At 36.2% G+C, this 20,624-nt stretch overlaps 1 protein-coding gene across 2 annotated transcripts in view; it reads right to left on the bottom strand.

Moving 5' to 3' along the window:
* The window catches only part of Fnip1 (folliculin interacting protein 1), a 91,240-nt gene that overhangs the window by 15,372 nt on the left and 55,244 nt on the right, over positions 1-20,624 (bottom strand). The window contains exons 7-13 of one of the 2 annotated variants that reach the window (XM_057773695.1): positions 16,972-17,055; positions 15,439-15,510; positions 12,755-12,890; positions 10,279-10,480; positions 6,078-6,163; positions 2,848-2,994; positions 1,136-1,305 (exon numbers count right to left, since the gene is read on the bottom strand). In XM_057773695.1, the coding sequence (XP_057629678.1) occupies positions 1,136-1,305; positions 2,848-2,994; positions 6,078-6,163; positions 10,279-10,480; positions 12,755-12,890; positions 15,439-15,510; positions 16,972-17,055 (897 nt within the window). The remainder of the gene's footprint in view (positions 1-1,135; positions 1,306-2,847; positions 2,995-6,077; positions 6,164-10,278; positions 10,481-12,754; positions 12,891-15,438; positions 15,511-16,971; positions 17,056-20,624) is intronic. The other variant, XM_057773696.1, reaches the window with a different exon arrangement.

Raw genomic sequence — 20,624 nt, 5'->3', positions numbered from 1 at the left:
GAATATTCTCTATATCAGCTGCCACACAAAGGAGCTTTATTGGCTAAAGACTATTATAAAGGAGGCCATAATCAAATGCAGACAGGAGAAAGCATAATGTTGCTGCAGGCATGAAAGGAGAGGGACAGTGGTGGCTTGAAGCAGGAGGCGTCATATCATTGTATTTGTACTATGGCTCAAATCAAACTTCAAACCCAAGAGCAAAACAAGAACTCAAAAATGAATATAAAACATCAGTATCAATCACTTTTACAAGTTTTCAATGTACACACTTAAAAACCTCTACTTTAATGTTATAAAAAACAGCCATACTTAAGGAAATCTATGCTGCAGACAGGACTGTAGTAAATGTTCTCTTCTGGCTAATAAACTAGCTCAAATATCACAAAATCACCATTCCAAAATAATCCTCCAAATTTTCACTAAATATCCCATGAACTGAAACTGCTTTGGCCTTTGAGTCTGTCATGGCAGCTCCCACCAGAGTCTCCTAGCTTCATCTTCTTAACATTACCCTTTGTATGGTTGTTCTCTAAAAGCCCTCACTTAAGCTCCAGTAACAATAGTTTTATACTTTGATGTTCAGAGTCCCTAATTGTACACTGTACTCAGTCTTTATCTCTTCCAGTACAGTGTTTCTCAACTGTGCAAAGATCAAACTCCCCTTCCTAAACTACCACTCAACTTTCACTTATATTTATTAATTGTATTACCATTACTGTGAAAGTACATTGCCTATGGTATTTGACTGTTAACCTCTTGAGACTATGAGAAAACTATTCATCTATCTTTACATTCCTTTATGTTCTTTTCACAGAGCCTTAAATACAACTATGCACTCAAAAAGTAGCAACAGAATTTGAATTGACTTCATATACTCATAGTTAACAATAGCTAAAGAACAATTAGTGTGCACCTTTCACTCTACCCACAGTTCTTTAGCTGTAAGGAATGGCTGCAGGTATAAGACAATAGACAATTTAGCAGACATGAAAGGGGAAGTATCAGAGAGACTCTTTAGAATAAAACTGATAAAAGAAAACACTATATTTAGTTAGTTTTTGCTTAAAAGTAAGTCTTAAGTTTATACACAATAGACAATGTTCAGACTTAAGTTTATACACAACAGACATACCAAGTTGTGCCCAAAGAGGGTTATATGGATGAGTTTTTGCCAACATGCCCACACTCTGAGAGGAATGTTTTTCTAAAAATATTTTTATAGGTGGCTGTCCATTTGGCATGACTGTTGGAACCCAAGCAAGATGATTGGTCAAAACTGCAGTAATGAGAGCTGGCAAGAATCTGAAAACAAAATGTATCCTATTATATTCCAATTCACACTCATGAAATTTTAAATAAACAAAATGCTTTGTATAACAATGAGGGTGCGTGCTGGGCGATGGTGGCGCACGCCTTTAATCCCAGCACTTGGGAGGCAGAGGCAGGCAGATCTCTGTGAGTTCGAGACCAGCCTGGTCTACAGAGCTAGTTCCAGGACAGGCTCCAAAGCCACAGAGAAACCCTGTCTCGAAAAAACCAAAAAAAAAAAAAAAAAAAAAAAAAACAATGAGGGTGCGTATTCTAAAGTGACTGAATGTCATTTATAAAAAAGAGGGAAGAAGAAAGACAAGTACACCCACCAGGATTGGGGTGGGGGAGCTCATAAATGTTTCCTTGAAGAGCAATTTAACATTTAATTCTAAAACATTAACAAGGAAAATTTTCAGATTACATTACAAAACAAATAAAGGCCTTTTACTTAAACTAAGAATTCTTTTCAGTATTTAATCTGCCTAGTTCACTAAGGAATTAATGAACAGGTCCCTAATTTTCAAATTTCCAGATCAGTTATTTACTGAGTAGGAAAAAATAGTAAGTAACCTTTATCATTAAAGAGGATTAAAACATCTGAATCAGCCGGGCGGTGGTGGCGCACACCTTTAATCCCAGCACTTGGGAGGCAGAGGCAGGCGGATCTCTGGGAGTTCGAGACCAGCCTGGTCTACAAGAGCTAGTTCCAGGATAGGCTCCAAAACCACAGAGAAACCCTGTCTCGAAAAAAAAAAAACAAAAAAAAAAACAAAAACAAACAAAAAAAAACATCTGAATCACCATGTGGAGCCTAAAGGCTTGATGAATAGTAAGAAGAAAACTCGGATAAAATGGCCTACTGAACATCCAACAGCAAGTCTTCGAGCACTCCGACTCAGCGAGCCTGCTGCTCACTGCATACAGCTGCTCTCTACTTTCCATCAGTGCTTGAGAAAAGTTTCCTTGTCACTCTGAAGAAAATAAAATTCTAACACTGGAATCTGAATATTTCCTTACATTTTTTTGAGTTTTTTTAAGACAGGATTTCTCTGTAGCTTGAATATTTCCTTACATTTTAAAAACTTTTTGTGAAACAAAACTATCATGAATGAATACAATTCACACAAAAAAAGTTTAGAATCCTCAGGGGATTCTGTAACATGTTAGGAATTTTAACTAAGCATAAAGACAATTTTATTACATATGTTCATACAGTGTTGTGATGCTCTTCCACATCACTGAATCATCTTAGGATAGTTTGACTATTAATAAGAAATAATTGTAGAGGTTGGAGAGATGGCTCAGCAGCTAGGTGCACTACTGGCTGCTCTTCCAGAGGACCCGGTTTAATTCCCAAGCACCCACATGGCAGCTCACAAAAACATACATACAGGTAAAACACATAAACATTTTTTAAGAAATAATTATAAATACAAAGTGTTATCCCAATTTCATAATTAAATTTGCTTTCAAATTAGATATATAGTAATAACAAAATAACATATGTAACTAAATAAATAAAGCAAGCCATACTGATTTTTGGAGGCATTTTCCATTAGAAAAGTGAATTCCTTCATGAAACGATGGCAAAGCTGTTTTTTTTCAGGAGTCCCTGACATCATTGTAAGCCAGACAGGTTCTCCAATTCTTGGCATTGTGTAAAGATTACAAATTGTTGTTCTAAAAAGAAGAAGACACATTGTAAAATTTATGGTTCTCCAAATAACATACTCTTAAAGGCTTACTGCCAGATGACTATTCACACCTAGATTATTAGAGCTTCTGAGGAAAGAAAAAAAAAAAGTCAACGAGCCTCGCTTTTCCTTCTTTGCCATCAGCTATTAGCATGGGAAGTATATTTTGTAGGTAAAGGTGAAATATGCTGGCTCAGACCCTGGTGCTGGCACTTCCCCCTCTAATACTGCCCTTATAGCACATTATTTTCCTACTTTGGTCATCAATTTCTTCCATCTGTAAGACCAAAGGAGAGTTCTAGGTACTCCCTAGATCCCCTTTATATACCTTACAGTTCTAAATTATACATTCTACTTAATCAACTGCAAATTATCAGCACATACAAAAGAAAACTACTAACCATCTACCTAAACACACTACTATGGGTTACCGGGCTAGCAGCTAGTAAGCTTCAGGAGGATGAGAACAGCAAACACATATGGTTTATTTTATGTCTCTCTACTTTCTGGAGTTTTTCCTTAGATCAACGCCAGGAAAGACTACTGCACAATCACTATAGTGTGCTCCTAGCTGTCCTGTGACATACCCTATCATAAAACCTTCAAAGCATATTTGTCAATTCTTTTCCTTTTATGTAAGCAACCAAATCTGTATGTATATTCACTATACTAACCAGCTCTGTAAAAGCTGAGTTTTAGAAGCTTTAGAAACAAGTAAATCTGAAAACAGAACCACCATGTCCTCCCTTCCATCACGAGCATTCTCAAGCACATCTTCCAGTCTTGATAGAAATGCACAACATAAGCAATGTCTATGCAGTAACACAGTTGGAACATGAGTTCCAAGACTGAGGAACTGAATTGGGTTGCATTAAATAGACTCAAGTGACTTTGGGCACAAACTATATTCAGTAGCACTGCCCTAAAAAGTTCTTTAAACTCTCCAAAAATTCCATTACCTTTCTCAGTAAATTTCTTTAGCACTTAGAATCTAAAAGGGAAAATAATTCTTTTGCCCATACAGCTTTTCATTTAGCAAAAACTTTATCATTATTGAAAAAGAAAGAGGGAGAGGGAAGAGACAGAGATGTATGGAGGTCAGAAGACAACTTCTGAGAGTCGGTTCTGGCTTTCCACCCTGGTGACACAGGGTCTCTCTTGTTTTTACTATGTTACATAATCCAGGCTAGCTGGTTCATTAGCTTCCAGTCAATCACCCTTTCTCTAGCTTCTATCTTGCAGTAGAGGTACTGGGATGACAGATGTGTGCCACATCTGGTCTTTTCATGTAGGTTCAAGTGCTCAAACTCAGGTTATTAGGCTTAAACAGCAAGAGTTTTCACCTGCTGAGTTATCTCACTAGCCCACACACAAGTTTTATTAACTATTTAACCAATATTAACACAATGTACTAACAAATATGAAGACAATGCACAATACATAAAATAGCAGACACGCCACTTTGGAAAGTTCTTGGGAGAACATAAAAAATTCATCACTGCAGAGAACGTAAAAATGATTAAGAACTAAAGACATTTTGTTGAGCCTGGTAACACATATATGGAATTTTGGCCCTTGCCAGGCAGAGGCAAGAATACTGCTTTAGCTTAGTATGGGGTCAGCCTGGCCTAGGAAGTAAGTCCCAGACCATTCTGTCTCAAAAATCCCCAAACAACAATGAGAAGTTAAAGGTATTTTAAATAAGATAAAAATAAAACTTTTGTAACAAGAATCTTATAGATTAAGAATTCTATAAAAATTAATATAATTAACAAATTAGTAATAAAATATAAGTTTTAATTTACATTTCATTCAGTGCTTGCTGACTGAATGCACTTGTACCACATGTGTGCCTGATATCTGCTGAGGCCAAAAGAGGGCATCATATTCCTTGGAACTAGAGGTATAGATGGTTGTGAGCTACTGTATGTGTGCTGAGAACCAAACATGGGTCCTCCTGAAAGAGGAGTATGTGTGCTTAACTGATGAGTGATCCATCATCTCTCAAGACCCCTGTGGTGGTTTGTAAGAAAATGGCCCCCAAAAGGAAGTAGCACTATTAGGAGATGTGGCTTTCTTGGAGTAGATGTGGTTTTTTTTTTTTTTTTGGTAGATGTGGTCTTGTTGAAGGAAGTATGTCACTGTGAAGGTGGGTCTTGAGGTCTTATATATGCTCAAGCTATACCCAGCACCTCAGTTCACTTCCTGTTGCCGCACCATGTCTGCATGTATACCGCCATGCTCTCAGACTAAACCTCTGAAACTGTAAGCTGCCAACTAAATATTTTACTTTATAAGAGAGGCCGTGGTCATGATGTCTCTTCACAGCCACACATCCTAAGATGCTCCCAGATACACATGTTAAAATTTAGTTATGATGAACTCCTTTTTTAAAAATATATTTAAATTTATTTAATGTGCATTGGTATGAAGGTATCAGATCCCCTGGAACTAGTTACACACAGTTGTAAGCTGACATGTGGGTGCTAGGAATTGAACTCAGGTTCTCTGGAAGAGCAGCCAGTGCTCTTAACGGCTGAGCCATCTCTCCAGTCCTGATGAACTCATTCTTAGTTACTTTACTATGCCTAAAAATATGCATGTCTTAACAAGGCTAGAAAGGTTTCACTTGAAAAAGCTATCCCTATACCTATCCTGAGAAAATAAACCATACATCTGCTCGAACAAGAAGTTCTTCTCATATTTGTTTCTCAAATGATATAATATTAAAAGTATATCCCAACAACTCCCAAACATAATTTAATAACATAACTGCCTTACTGATGACATTCTCATATAGTCATGAGACAAAAGAAATTTAAAGAGTTGCATTTCCAGAATTCTGGAGATTAAGGCAAGAGGATCACAAGTGCCAAGTTAGCCTTGGCAACACAGTAAGACCCTTTCTGAAAAACAAAGAAATAAAACAAAACACAATGACAACAAAAAAAAGAAATTTAAAAAACTAAGTCTTATTTAAACAAGTTAAACTATCTTTTTATGTAAATAAATTACCTTACGTATACTATAAAACAGCTCTGTATTGTAGCAAAGTGAGGAGTAAAATACCTGAATTCAGTTAGGGCATCAACTATGCGATTGTATGCCAAACTTCTCTGGCTGGCATCAGCTGATCTCCGGCTCATTTTCATAGCCTTGAAAACAATCATTACACAATTAATTCTTACACTAATTATAGTCACAACACTGGAGGAAAGACAGAACCTTAATATACCTTATCTACAGAGGCTTTCTCTACTGTAAGTTTGGTCATTAATGATGGTTACAAAATTTAAAAATTTCAACTGTTAAAATGTCTCTGTGGTAACAAACTGCAAAACATCAACACACAAAGAACTTAATGTTTACAGTTTTTCCAGCTATATCAACAAAAACTTTGGTTTTTTGAGACACAGTCTCACTCTGTAATCTAGGCTACCCTGAACTATGTACCCCAGAGTGGCCTCAAACTTTTGGTAATGCTCCTGTCCCAGTCTCCCCACGGCTAGGATTACAGGCATGCATTACCACAACCAGCTACTTTTTCTCTAAACAAAACGCACAGGAACTCACTAACAGACCACAGTATGTCACAAGAAACATTCTTAATACCTTATGAAAAACCTGAAATACCATTCAACTAAAGGATCTCTCAAGTCAGAACACAGTATTTGCTTATTCCCCTCTGTGTTTCCATCCCAATCAGCACTGAGGAACAAATGCATCCCCTGGACAGCTAGGCAGGCTCTATAACTCAACTACTACAACCTTGGCCAGGTACTTGTTTTCTTTCCTATTCTCTCTCTGTGTTTCTCCTCTCTGTCTGTCTGTCTGTCTCTGTCTCTCCTCTCTCTTTCTCTCTGTCTCTCTTCTCTCTCTGTCTCCTCTCTCTCTCTCTCTCTCTCTCTCTCTCTCTCTCTCTCTCTCTCTCTCTCTCTCTCTCTCTCTCTCTCTCTCTCTGACAGAGTTTGTGTAATAGACCAGGTGACCTTGAACTCACAGAGTTCACTTGAGTCACCATGTCCAGTCACTTGTTTTTTTAATAGCACATGCAGTGTAAACTGAAAAGTTTTCATCTTGGTAGAAAAAGAGTAGATTAGTTTCAGATAGTAGAGGTTAAAAGAGAAAAAGTTAACTTTTTCAATGAGAATTTAATTCTGTATTCTTCATGTAACTACAAATTGATTAAACAAAACTCCACATATTTAAGATTCCATTATTCTAAGCCGAAGACAGAGATCAAGCCTCATAGGTGGAAAGTAAAACTCACTGTTTTATTTAGTGTTAAGAAACTTGCAACTTCCCTATGGTGGGATGCCTTCCCCAGCATTGATGCAAGGGGAGGAGCTTGGTTCTGCCTCTACTTGATAGGCCATGCTCTGTTGACTCCCAAGGGAGGCTTTACACCTTCTGAATGGAGATAGAGGAAGAGTGATGGTGGGGGAGGGGAAGGTGTAGAAGGGTGAAAGGGGGAAGGGAATTGGAGGATAGGAGGGAGGGGAAACTGTGGTCAACATGTAAAATTAATCAATCAATTAATTAATGATAAAAAGAAACTTGCAGAACAATGGTAACACATGCTTTTAACTCAGCACTCAGGAAGCAGAGGCAGACGAGTCTCTACAAGTTTGAGGCCATTCTGGTCTATAAAACAAGTTCCAAAACAGCCAAGGAATCCTGTCTTTTTTTTTTTTTTTTTTTTTTTTTTTTTTTTTTTTGGTTTTTCGAGACAGGGTTTCTCTGTGGTTTTGGAGCCTGTCCTGGAACTAGCTCTTGTAGACCAGGCTGGTCTCGAACTCACAGAGATCCGCCTGCCTCTGCCTCCCGAGTGCTGGGATTAAAGGCGTGCGCCACCACTGCCTGGCGGAATCCTGTCTTGAAAAGAAAAAAGAAAAGAAAAGAAAAGAAACTTGCAACTGACAGCATGAATGCTCCTTTAGCAGAATTTAGTGTTGCTAAATCTTGCTAACAACGTTTTAAAACTATATCACAGATCTCAAAAACTAGTATAGACTTCAAAATAATTACCATGGTGCTTAGAAACAAAAATCAATAAATAATAGAAGTATTTTGCAAGCTGGTTCTAGAAGAAATGATTTTAAACTCTATTACTTATTTTGTAATTTTCGTATTAAGTCACATTCACTTACATAAATGTAACCATTCAGTTTCATCACTCTATAACTAATACTCCAGATTGTAGAAAGGTCATTAAAACATGAAAACATTTAAAGTAATCTTTAATGAGTTCTTACACTGTCTAAATTTTATACACAGTGTAAAATTCTTTTCTAAGTAGGCAATGCATACTGCAACCCTGAACCTGAGAGAAAAGTCAGGACTGAGCACCAAACTAGCCTGAGTTACAGAGTGAGACCCATCTCAACCAAACCAAATCAAACTGAAAGGCCTAACCCCAAATTACAACCATTACAAAAAATTTCAAAGTCACTCAAAATGCTTCAGGTACAAGAACTGCAAATTTACCAACTTTGATGATAAAAAGCTACACAAAAAGAGAGCAGCCAACATATATATAACTTGAAAAATTTAAAAAGCATTTACTCATTTGTGCAGCAAAATTACCTACTTGCTTTTAATTGATTTAATGTAAACAAACTTGTGTCTTCCCTAGAGGCAGAAAATTCTTATTAACTACTAAATTCTTGAGGTACATTCTAAATGGTTTCCTTGTCCCCTCCCCCTTTGACACAGGGTTTCTCAGTGTATGTAGCCCCTAGCTGTCCTAGAACTCACCTGCCTCTGCCTCCCAAGTGCTGGGATTAAAGACATGCACCAAGACCTCCCAGCTTGTTTGCCCCCTTTTAAATCTCTTTTAAATATATTACCCAATTAATGTGTCTAAAGCAAACCCTCAAAAGAGCCTTAAAAAGAATGTCAAAACTCCCTAGTCAAGCACTCTGGGTTCTTCGTAACTAAGCTCAGACTATTCACTCCTCCTCCTCATATTCTTTCCAAATACTGTGGCAGGGATTAAGAACTTCAGTCATAGCTAATGATCAGTTAACACATCTTTGGGGAATCTTTGTCAAGAAATAATCTGGAAAATTCACCAAAACTTTTAACTATAAAGTAATATTATCTGTGAAAAATTACAAATGTCCTAAAAGGAAAATTACTTAAAATGAGAAAAATTACTTAAAATGAGAAAAATTATTAAATATATCTAAAATAATTTATAGTCAAAATAAGATCAATTTTGGAATATAAATTTTCCACATGAATAATTCAATGATTATTTTTGTTAGTGGTCTGGAAATTTTAAAAATATTAACCAAGAATAATCTCTATCAAGTTGGAATACAATATGAATACAAGCAGCCAGGCCTAGAAAGATTTCCTGCCAACTGCCAACCAATCCCCTTGGGCAGAGGGACATCAAATTGTTTGGCTTCTCCTTTATATCTTATTTCCAAAGGTTTACATATAAATCCTGACAAAGAGAACTTTTAATATAAGTCCAAATGAAGACTTCACATCAGAAAGTCATATTTGTTTTTCCTCTGTTAAAAACAAAACAAAACCTTCATTTGTTAATTTTTTTTTTTTTTAGCTACCATTAGATTTTTACCCTGTATTTTCCAATTTTCTAAGGTTAAGCATTTGTTTCCTATACTATCAGAACCACTTGACATAAACAATTCATTCCTCCTAAAACACTGTCCCAATGGCTTTCCCCCAAAATACTTTTCTCCTGGCTGGATGTTCAGGCCAGTCCTTTTCTATTTCCCCTATGCCTTCCTCTGTTTTCAGAAATTTAAAGTATCTGATGACTCAACTCTAGGTGTTCTCCCCTCTTCCTAATAAATCAGTTCCACGCCTTCAACTACCTTCTGTACACTGATAACCTTTCACTTAACTCTAAAATCACAGAAAAATAGAGAAAGGAACATAAAAAAACGCTGCACTATTTTACTTCAGAGCACTTACCAGCACCTCTAAAACATGTATCCATTTATTCACCTGCTACTTTATGAGCTCAGGCTGCCCATACACTTTTTTTTTCAGTTACTATAACTGTCTTGTAGGCCCTTAAAGATTTAGTTCCTGAATGAATAAGCTGTCTTAGACCTTTGTCTAAAATAGTAAATTTCTTTAACAACACTGAGTTTGCTTGCAGGTCCTGGAATATGCTGTAAAGCTTCAAAACAGCTGTCAAAATTTTGTCAAGTGAATAAACACAACTCTTAATAAAAAGAATAAAATGCGAAGTAAAAAATAAAAATAAGGTACAAAGGACTATACTTACCTGTTCTATTGCACTCTTTAATTTGTTCATGTGGCTTTCAAAGAGAGGAAAATGTGAAAAAAAGAATTCATTGAATTTGTTATTTTCATCTTCATCTTTGGACAATGAAAAGATTACCCCAATTGCAATCTTCTTTTTCCTCACAATTCCCGGGTTAGGGCCACAACTTTCATCTGACAGATTAAAGCTTTCTTCTATAGACCTTAAAAATAAATGTTTTTGTTTAAAACACCAATAGTTTATCTCCCTGATAATTCAATGTAGGTGAGCAAAAGCTGTTCTGCTGTTTCATCAAATTAAATGTAAATTTACAATGGTATAACAATTGTTACCTCTCCAAGAAATTCAACTATCTTTTCATTGTTTTCAAAGAAAGTTTATCAGAGTCAAATTGGGAATGGTTAGGAATCTTGTCTTTTACGAGAAGTTCTTAAAGAAGCAAATAATCCCAATTTAAAAACAAGCTAAAAATGTCTGAATTTTAAGATTAGAGTAAAGTAAATGAGGAAACATGAAGTTTCTATATCTACAGCTGTACTTTAACACAGGAAAAAAAAAATCTTGAGGATAAGCAAGTTGCCCAAACAGAACCATGAGAAATTAAAACACCAAAATACGTGCCGCAAGAATGAAAGCACTAAATGTAGAACTCTTGGAAGAAAACAAAGGACCTCAAAATACTAAATTTGGTGTTGGTTTCTTTGCTAGACCAGAAAAGTCACAGGCAACAACAGCATAGAATTGATATTATAAAAATAAAAAATTTGTATCAAAGGACATCATCATCAACAGATGGCACAGCAATTCACATAATGGTAAGAAACATGTGCAAGTCAGGTACCTGGTAAGGAACTAATATCAAAGAAGTCTAACTCAGCAGCAGCAACAACAACAAAAACAAATATGCTAGGAGCAAATAGTTGAATATAAACTACTCTAAAGATGATGTAAAAATGACCAAAAAGTACTTGTAAATTATTTTACATTAGGATGGCAATTATTAAGGGGTGGGACTGAGAGTGTAGCTTAGTGGTGGAGTACAACTCAGTGGTACAATGTGTGCCTTATATGTAAGAGGTTGTGAGTTTCCTTACACAGGACCAAAACAAAACAAAACGAAACCCATGAAGAACATGATGGTAAGCATACAAAGATATCAGAATTGTTTTACATTGCAAATGTTTAATCATACAGTCACTATACGGCAGTTCCTCAAAAATTAAAAATAGAATGACCATATGACTCAGTAAACCCACTTCTGGACACATACGCAAAAGACAGAAGGCATGGACCGAAACTTTTATATAACCATATTCATAGCTAAAAAGTAGAAACAATCTATGTATTCATGAACAGGTGAATGGATAAAGAAAATGTACTTCTTTTGCATATATGTGTGTGTGTGTGTGTGTGTGTGTGTGTGTGTGTGTGTGTGTGTACAGGTGCATAGGCACACAAGTGCTTGCATGTATGTAGGTATATAAATAGAGGTCAGAGGTTGACACTGGGTACCTTTTTAATCATTTTGAATCTTATTTTTTGAGATGAGGACTCTCACTGAATCTGGATCTCATCAATTCAGCTAGATTGTATGGCCAACAAACTTGAAGAATCCTTCTGTCTTTGCTTTCCCAGTGCTGGGATAACAGGTGCACCTGGATTTTTACATGGAAAATGTGCTGGAGATCTGAACTCAAGTTCTCATGCTTATACAGCAAGCACTTTACTGACAGTGCTATTCCTCCAGTCCCTCAAATGTATCTATAATGCATTATTTAGCACTATTATAGTGCTATTTAGCAATAAATATGAATTTCTTATATATGCTTCTTGCTACAACATGGATGAACTTTGAAGACATACTAAACAAAATAAGCCAGACAGAAAAGGGTAAGTACTGCATGACTCCACTTATACAAGGTACTTATAGCTATCAAGTTTATGGAGATAAAAGAACAGTAGAGCTGGAGAGATGGCTCAGTCATTAAGATCACTTAATGTTCTTCCAAATGACCCAAGTTCAGTTCCCAGCATCTATGTTGGGCAGTTCAAAACTACCCGTTACTCTATCCATAGGTGACCCAATGCTCTCTTCTGGCTTTCATGGGTACATATACAAAAGTGTCATGCATTCTCATAGACATACAGACAAACCCAAAACTAAGACTTTTAAACTACAAAAATTTAAAAGTAGAACAAAGGGCAAATAAAGGGTACAGAGTTTTAGTATGGGAAGATGAAAAAGTTCAGGACTTAAACAGTAGTGATAATGTGCTGGTACTTAGTATCACTAAACAGTATGGTAAAAATGATTAAAGTTAGTTTTGTCTTTCTTATCACTATTAAAAAATGTGATAAACCTTTAAAAAGTTTTCAGTTACATCTTCAAATACATAAAATACAAGTCACAAGCTCTAAAAACCTTACTTAAATGCAAACTTAAGGAATTAGTCAACCTTAGTCAATTCCAACTTACCATCTAGGAAATACCCCATTTTCCAAACTTGTTGTTTGGCTACGTCGCCAGCGTCTCTGGTAGCTGCTAGCACAACTTCGGGTAAGTGAAGAATTTGGGGAGGGGAATGGGGTGATGAGCAAGCTGCTCAAAGATGCTGTTAAGTTAGAAGAACGTGCAATTATTAGTCAATAATTAAACATGGTGACAAGTTTCTTTTTAACAGATTGAAGAATAGAGTAAACCAAATCTTTTGCTTCATCAGTTTTTCTAAACTTTCCATTTAACAAGTACTTGGAGTAAAGCCTCAAAGGAGAAAAGCCATTCATTTAAACTATATTTACAAGAGACTCTTAGACAATCATTTTTGGCACTGTACAACCCAGAAAATAAATGCTACTGTAACAAGCTATCACTTCTTAAGTCACTCTAAATGTCCACTAACTTGGATGACCCTTCATCATTTGTAAAGGAAATCTGATGTCATTAGAACTCATTGCAGATGGGTTTTTAAAGAAAGAACAATTAAAATTAAGTCATTCAAATGGGTCATTTACAGTACTCATGGATTACTCCTGCACAGAATCTTCAAGTCTAACACTTTTTAATAAGTCTTAAGAGTCAAAAATCAGTAGAAACTACACAAGACTCTCTGGAGCAGTCTAAGATGGCAGACACATAACAGTAGACTCAATTTGTACAGTATATAAATGCCTCAAGGCATCTTGTTGTACATGAAAAATAAGTACAATTTTATCTGAAAATTTTAATATTTTCTTGCTTTAAAGTGCTATGTTTATTACTTTAAATTATGTATATGTGTGTGTCTGTCTGTGTCAGCGTATACGCATAAGAATGAAGGTGTCAAGGCCGGGCGGTGGTGGCGCACGCCTTTAATCCCAGCACTCGGGAGGCAGAGGCAGGCGGATCTCTGTGAGTTCGAGACCAGCCTGGTCTACAAGAGCTAGTTCCAGGACAGGCTCCAAAACCACAGAGAAACCCTGTCTCGAAAAACCAAAAAAAAAAAAAAAAAAAAAAAAAAGAATGAAGGTGTCAGAAAAGACTAGAGGATCAAATCTGTAGTTCCAGAAAATTGTGAGCCACCTGACAAGGGTGCTGGGAACCAAACTTGGGTCCTTTGCAAGAGCAGTATGCACTCTTAACCATTAAACCATCTCTCTAGTCACTTATATGTAAATTTATAATTTTTTCAGAAAAAAAAAACCCAAAATTCCTGATACAAGAGAAGACTAAAACCTAGAACAAATAGAAACAATGGGTAAGTACCAAAAGAAACAGACTTTATATTCTCAACAACAAATACAATTCAATTAGAAAAGAATGATGAGGGTATAAAGATTTAGGCACTTCCTATCAGAATAGTATTTTTAGATCCAATTGTCCATCAAAATCAGCTGAGCTTTTTATCTTGTTTTTCAAATATTTTGTACTGAATCAGTCTTTGAGAACAGAGCTCATGCATCTGAACTTTTTATCTTTGAAAGTTCCTAAAGATCAAAACCCAGGATAAAGTAAAGATTGCAGTTTATACTCAAACTGAATCACAATAAAGTAAAGGTAGGTACACAACAAGACAAGGCCTACCATAAAGTACAGGAATCAAATTTACAATGTCTTATAAATAGGATTGCAAGTCTAAGATGAGGACTCTTCTTATGAATGGTTTGGAGCCCCAACATATACTTCTAGTTTTAACTGAAGATGCCTTTACCTGGCTACCTCCTCTTTATTTTTTAAGACACAATTCAAGAAGCCCTGCCTCTGTAATAATTCCCTGGTAATTAATTACCCCTTGCCCAGGGTAAGCTAGGTGTTTTACTTCTTTTTTCTTTCCTTCTTTCTTTCCTTCTTTCTTTCTTTTTTTTTTTTTTTTTTTTTTTTTTGAGCACAAATCTATCACTGATTGCACAGACGATTTTTTTTCTGTTTTATCACTACACTACTTAACAGCAAGCAGATGTAAGCTGATAGGGCTTTTCTACTTATTTTTGTTGTTGTTGTTGTTGTTGTTTTGAGACAGGGTTTCTCTGTGTAGCCCTGGCTGTCCTAGAATTAACTTTGTACACCAGGCTGGCCTCGAACTCACAGAGATCCACCTGTGTCTGCCTCCCAAGTGCTGGGATTAAAGGCATGCACCACCACCGCCCAGCTAGCTAATAATGTTTTTTTAAAAAAAAAAAAAAAAATATTTATTTATTTATTTATTTATTATACAATATTCTGTCTGTGTGTATGCCTGAAGGCCAGAAGAGGGCGCCAGACCTCTTTACAGATGGTTGTGAGCCACCATGTGGTTGCTGGGAATTGAACTCAGGACCTTTGGAAGAGCAGGCAATGCTCTTAACCACTGAGCCATCTCTCCAGCCCCTAGCTAATAATGTTTTAAATAAATTTATGATTTTTGTATTAGGCCACACCTGTAGCTATCCTCGGCCACATGTGGCCACCAGGTCACAGGTTGGACATGTTTGATAGGGCATACACCAAACAAACTTTATAGTCAACATTTAAAATATCAAATTTAAGAGACTTCTTCCTATCCTTTCTACAATCCTGTGTGAAATGTCAATATGAACAAACTAGACACAGAATTAGACAATATAGACAGAGATAAAAATAAAATCAATGCCAGCTAACAAGAACCACAAAAAAAAAGCAGGGTTAGTTTGTAAACCTGACATTACCGGAGCGTGCTATGCCACTGTCTCTGTCCTCATTCGGTTCTCTTCCCGGCATGTCCATTGGGTTGCTGTGAACTACAAATCAAGACAAATGGTCAGTCATAAACTATATTATTATTAAGGTGGATGTTGCTCCTTTTAAATCTCAGACTAGATCATGCGTCATCTCATTGCATTCCTTTTTCAATAGCATGGCACCAACCCAACACTAGGAGCTATTATTCAGTTGAACAAGCTTTCAGATCCATCTGAAGATTTACCATGTGATGCAAAACTATCCAAGACATAGAATCCAGGAGTGACTAAAATTAATACATTTAGAACATAACCAAACATAGATGTTCATACTATTAATGAAAAAGTTAGTTACTGAGGCCAAGTGACAATTCTAGTTTACTGATTATATCCATAACAATGTTTAAACATAATAAAGAAGAATTTAAAGCACTGTAATAAATCATTTGATAAATTTGTTTAAATAGTACGACACCAATTTTGTTTAAAAACAGGCAGGAGGGCCAAGGGTGTAAACTAGTGATAGAACACTGGCCTAGATCACATATAAGGCCCTGGATGTGGGCCACTGCACTGGAAAAACAATGAAGTAAAAAACAAAAGTAAGTATAAGATGCTGGCAGGATAGCTTATATATTTTTAAAAACTTGTTTTATAGTTATATAATTTTCTAGGACAAATATGTATTGTTCATATTTACCATTTATATGTAAAATAAGTTCTAATTAAAACAAGAAATGGGATAGTAGGGTGAGGTGACAATACCCGTAATCTTACTACTCAGAAGATTTAGGTAGGAAGATTTCAAATTCAAGGCCAGCCAGGCCTATGTAGAGGAGACTAAAAATAATAAACAACAATGAATACATCTGTAGACTGCTAATTTCTACTAGAAAATGATAATGCAAGACGAGCATGCAATATGTGAAAAGTGGAACAGAACTGTGTTCCTGCATATATAAGCAAGGCACACACTTTGTAACAATGTAATGATCTGACTAATTAGCTCACATGCCTTTTATGTAGTATTAGAACAGTGCTTGTTCATCTAAATCTTAGCTCCAAGAAAAGTTGTCCTTAGGGAAGAGTGTAGATCAGAAATTTTGCAACAATTATAAAGATCAGATTATTTCCAGCAACTGGTGAATTACAATACAAAAACTACTTAGCCATGGAAACAAGATAGTTTAACTAACATTTCCAAGGGGACAGTATAACTACTAATCTAACTACACACTAAATTTTTCTTGAAGAGTCTAAAGTTTAAAATTATTATGGCATACTGAAGAAAGAAATGAACTGAAATTTCATAAAAACATCAATCCTGCTGCTTACACATTTTGTGAAAACTTTAGGAACATACCAAGTGGAAAACAGTAAGTTCCTATACTTTGTAAGCAATGCTTTCTTAAACACAACCTCCCAACTTCATTCTCTACACTCTCTTGTTTCCACAGCTTAACTAGAGATTCTAGTCACTAGGGCACAACAACTAATCTACCCACACAGCACATGGCAAACCTGCAAAGAAAGAGGCGCTCCTGATCAGGCGGAGCGGACCCTGCTCAGAGAATGCCCGCCTGGGGCTGCAGAACTGTGAAAGACCTATATGGCAAAAATGTAAAATACACATGAAAGAGACCTGTTAGAGAAGCCACATTGAGTCAGGAAAATAAGGCGAAGTAAGGCAACACAGGAACAGACCAAGGAGTAAAGCACAGGAACTTTTAACCAAAGCAAGAACAATTCAAGAAGTCACATTCCTCATTTAAAATAAGTATACTTCACCTTTTAGTCATGGTTTATGTCAAAAAATAGTTTCATGCCTATTTATGAATAAATCCATTTGTAACAACAGAAATAAGCTTCTGTTGCAAAAGGCAGAACTATTTCAAGTGTTCAACCCTAACATAAAACTTTTTTTTTTTTTTTTTTGGTTTTTCAAGACAGGGTTTCTCTGTGGTTTTGGAGCCTGTCCTGGAACTAGCTCTTGTAGACCAGGCTGGTCTCGAACTCACAGAGATCCGCCTACCTCTGCCTCCCAAGTGCTGGGATTAAAGGCGTGCGCCACCACCGCCCGGCAACATAAAACATTTTAACCACTCAAAAAGGCAACAGTATCTACATAATTTAATGTTTGCCAAAAAAAACTTGTTTTTAAAAGCCAGTTTTTAAGACTTCAATATTCTCCTGCAAATGTGGTTAAGAAGACTATGTTACTGTACTTAGCACAAGAACATAGCAAATCTATCAAGAAATTTTAAGGTGGATCTCTGTGAGTTCGAGACCAGCCTGGTCTACAGAGCTAGTTCCAGGACAGGCTCCAAAACCACAGAGAAACCCTGTTTCGAAAAAAAAAAAAAAAAAGAAATTTTATTGACAAATAAGCACAAAAATTGCTAGCCCAGTGAAAAGCTACAAAGTAACAGAAGAAATTGATGGTTTTAGAACTATGGTTAGCCACTATGAAAACAGGAGACATAGTACAGCCTATAAGGGCAAGACTCCCAAAAGTACCAAACACAACCACAAAGAAATGATAGCAGTCTGAATACTTAAAAAAGGGCACAAAGGCCACACACCTTAAATCCCAGCAAGCACATTGCTATGAATTCAGCCCGGTCTACATAGAGAGTTCTAAGCCAGCCAGGGCTACATAAAAGATATCCTCTCTCCAAAAGAAGTATGGGTGAGGGGTTTAAATTCTATAAACAAGCAATGAGTTATGTTACTTATATTCAGTTATGACAGTCTAAGTCAGTGGTACTCAAACTTCCTAATGTAGTGACCCTTTAATACAATTCCTCATGTTGTGGTGACCCCTAACCATAAAATCATTTTTGTTGCTACTTCATAACTGTAATTTTGCTACAGTCATGAACCATAATGTAAATATCTGTGTTTTCCAATAGCCTTATGCAACCCTGGTGAAAGGGTCATTCAAACGCTCAGGAGTTGTGATCCACAAGTAGAGAACCACAGGTCTAAGTAATGTAGGAGTTGAATACCTAGGACAGGTGGCTTTCTGCTTTAAATAGCATCTGTGCTTCTCAAATTGCTGATATTTGTTTTCTGCAACAGAAATTTCTGTAATTATAATGCAGCAACCCTTCCATTTCTCAATGGTTAATTCTTTCTTCAATATTCTCTAGCTATTTCAAAATTAAACGTCTTTAAACTCCTTCCTCACCCACATTACTTTACATGTGACTGTTTACATGGGCATAGATGCAGAGCACACACAGAGCTTCCAGACTGAAATTGTTCTTTTATTTTCAAACCACCTTCAAAGTTACTCAAATTCTTACCTATCTTTGCCTACTTCCTACCTAAATGAAATAGGTAACATTTAAATCTTATGATGCTAGTAACTTAAGTATTCTGAGAAGTTCCTTCTTATCTTCTTAAGTTAATTTTAAGTCAGCTAGTGCCCCAACCCAACACTTTCCTCAAAAACCTCTCTCAACTACCATATTTATTTTTAATTTCATTCTCTCAATGTCTTTATTTTTCCATAAATACCTACATGTAGTCAAATACCTCATGTTTCCTCAATATATATCTATTCCTACAGTTATTCAGCTTTTAAAATGTAGTTGAAGGACAAATGGAGGTTCCTAAGACCCTTTTAGGAAGTCAGTGAGGTCTTCCATTTTCCTATAACTTATCTATCTGCAGGAGGTGAGATTTTCTTGACATATTTTAATCCCAACTGCTTAACTAGACCCATTCTCACTACAGACATTCTTTATACATATAAATCAGATCTGATGTTGCTGAATTCTAAACAACTTTCTGTTGAAGTCTCAAGAATGTATCTAAAATATTTCCAACTGTGATTTTAAAATCCACTAAAATTTGTACACAGCTCTATTATTACCCAAAACAAGCTCCTAGCCAGTATACAGAGGATACAAACTCCAGATCTATTTCTGACAACTAGATCTTACTCAAAACTTACTCCTTGTCTGGCCAAACCTTTCCTCCTTAGAAAGCTATTACAGGCTGGGGTATTGGTACTTAATCTTTTGTACTTTTTTCTCCTTTACTTGGAGTCAGACATGCATCATGATCTGTGGTTCTTTGGCTTTCCCACATCCCTCATTTTCTTTCGCATAGTCATTTCAAGTAATAAAATTTTTGCATAGTTAATCCTGTCATGGCACTTGCTTTAAAAAACAAATGACAAAACTAGCATATCCTCGTTGGTATTTGGCTGCATAGAGCATGAACATGAATTTATTGCTGTGGCCCACAGTACCCTTTGCCAGCTTCTCTTGCTCAATTCTTTCTTTTCTCCTTCATTTTTTTTTTTTATTTTTGAGACTACATCTTAATTACAGCATTTTCCTCTTCCCTTCCTTTCCTCCAAACCCTCACACATACTCTTTCCCTCAATTCTTTTCATTTCCTTTACCTCTACGATGTGCCCAGTCACCTGAACTTATTTGCATGCTTTTATGATGGTGTGTCCTTCCCTCCAGAATATACTACTACTTCTTCCTAGGTACCTTCCTTCCCTAACTATATAAATAATTCTTCAAGTAAAGGTGTCTTATTCTCAAGGAAATCTTCCATAATTCTCCAAGACAAAATCCATGCTTATATTTTAATCACAACCATATAATTTTAATCTTGTATATACTAAAGCATACTATGGTTGTATTATTTATCACATTGCTCACTAACTACAAATCCACCAAGGCAAAAACCGTGTTAGCTTACCACTGCCTCTTCAGGGTCTACGAGAGTGCTTGTTATATTATGGATGATTAAAAAAACACTTGATTAGTTAAGTGGAAACATAAACAAAGCCAGAAATAGGTCTCAACTATCCTTAAGTCACAGTTAACAGTGTGGAAATATAAGCCATGCATTATTTTTTTAAAATAAGCAACAAGGGCACTTAGCCACTCCTCCAACTCTTTTTTTTAAATGATTTATTTAACTTTATTTTATGTGCATTGGTGTGAAGGTGTCAGATCTTGTGGAACTGCATTTTCAGACAGTTGTGAGCTGCCATGTGGGTGCTGGGAATTGAACCCAGGTCCTCTGGAAGAGCAGTCAGTGCTCTTAATCGCTGAGCCATCTCTCCAGTCCCAAGCCATGCATTATTTAAAGCCTGTAGCTTGATTAAATGAAATAAATTTCTCCTCTATAGGGCTGAAGAGATG

The sequence above is a fragment of the Chionomys nivalis genome, chromosome 7 (genome assembly GCF_950005125.1).
Source record: "Chionomys nivalis chromosome 7, mChiNiv1.1, whole genome shotgun sequence".
NCBI classification, from domain to species: Eukaryota; Metazoa; Chordata; class Mammalia; order Rodentia; family Cricetidae; genus Chionomys; species Chionomys nivalis.
Note: the sequence above shows the minus strand (reverse complement) of the source record. Positions and strands in the feature narration are given on the sequence as shown.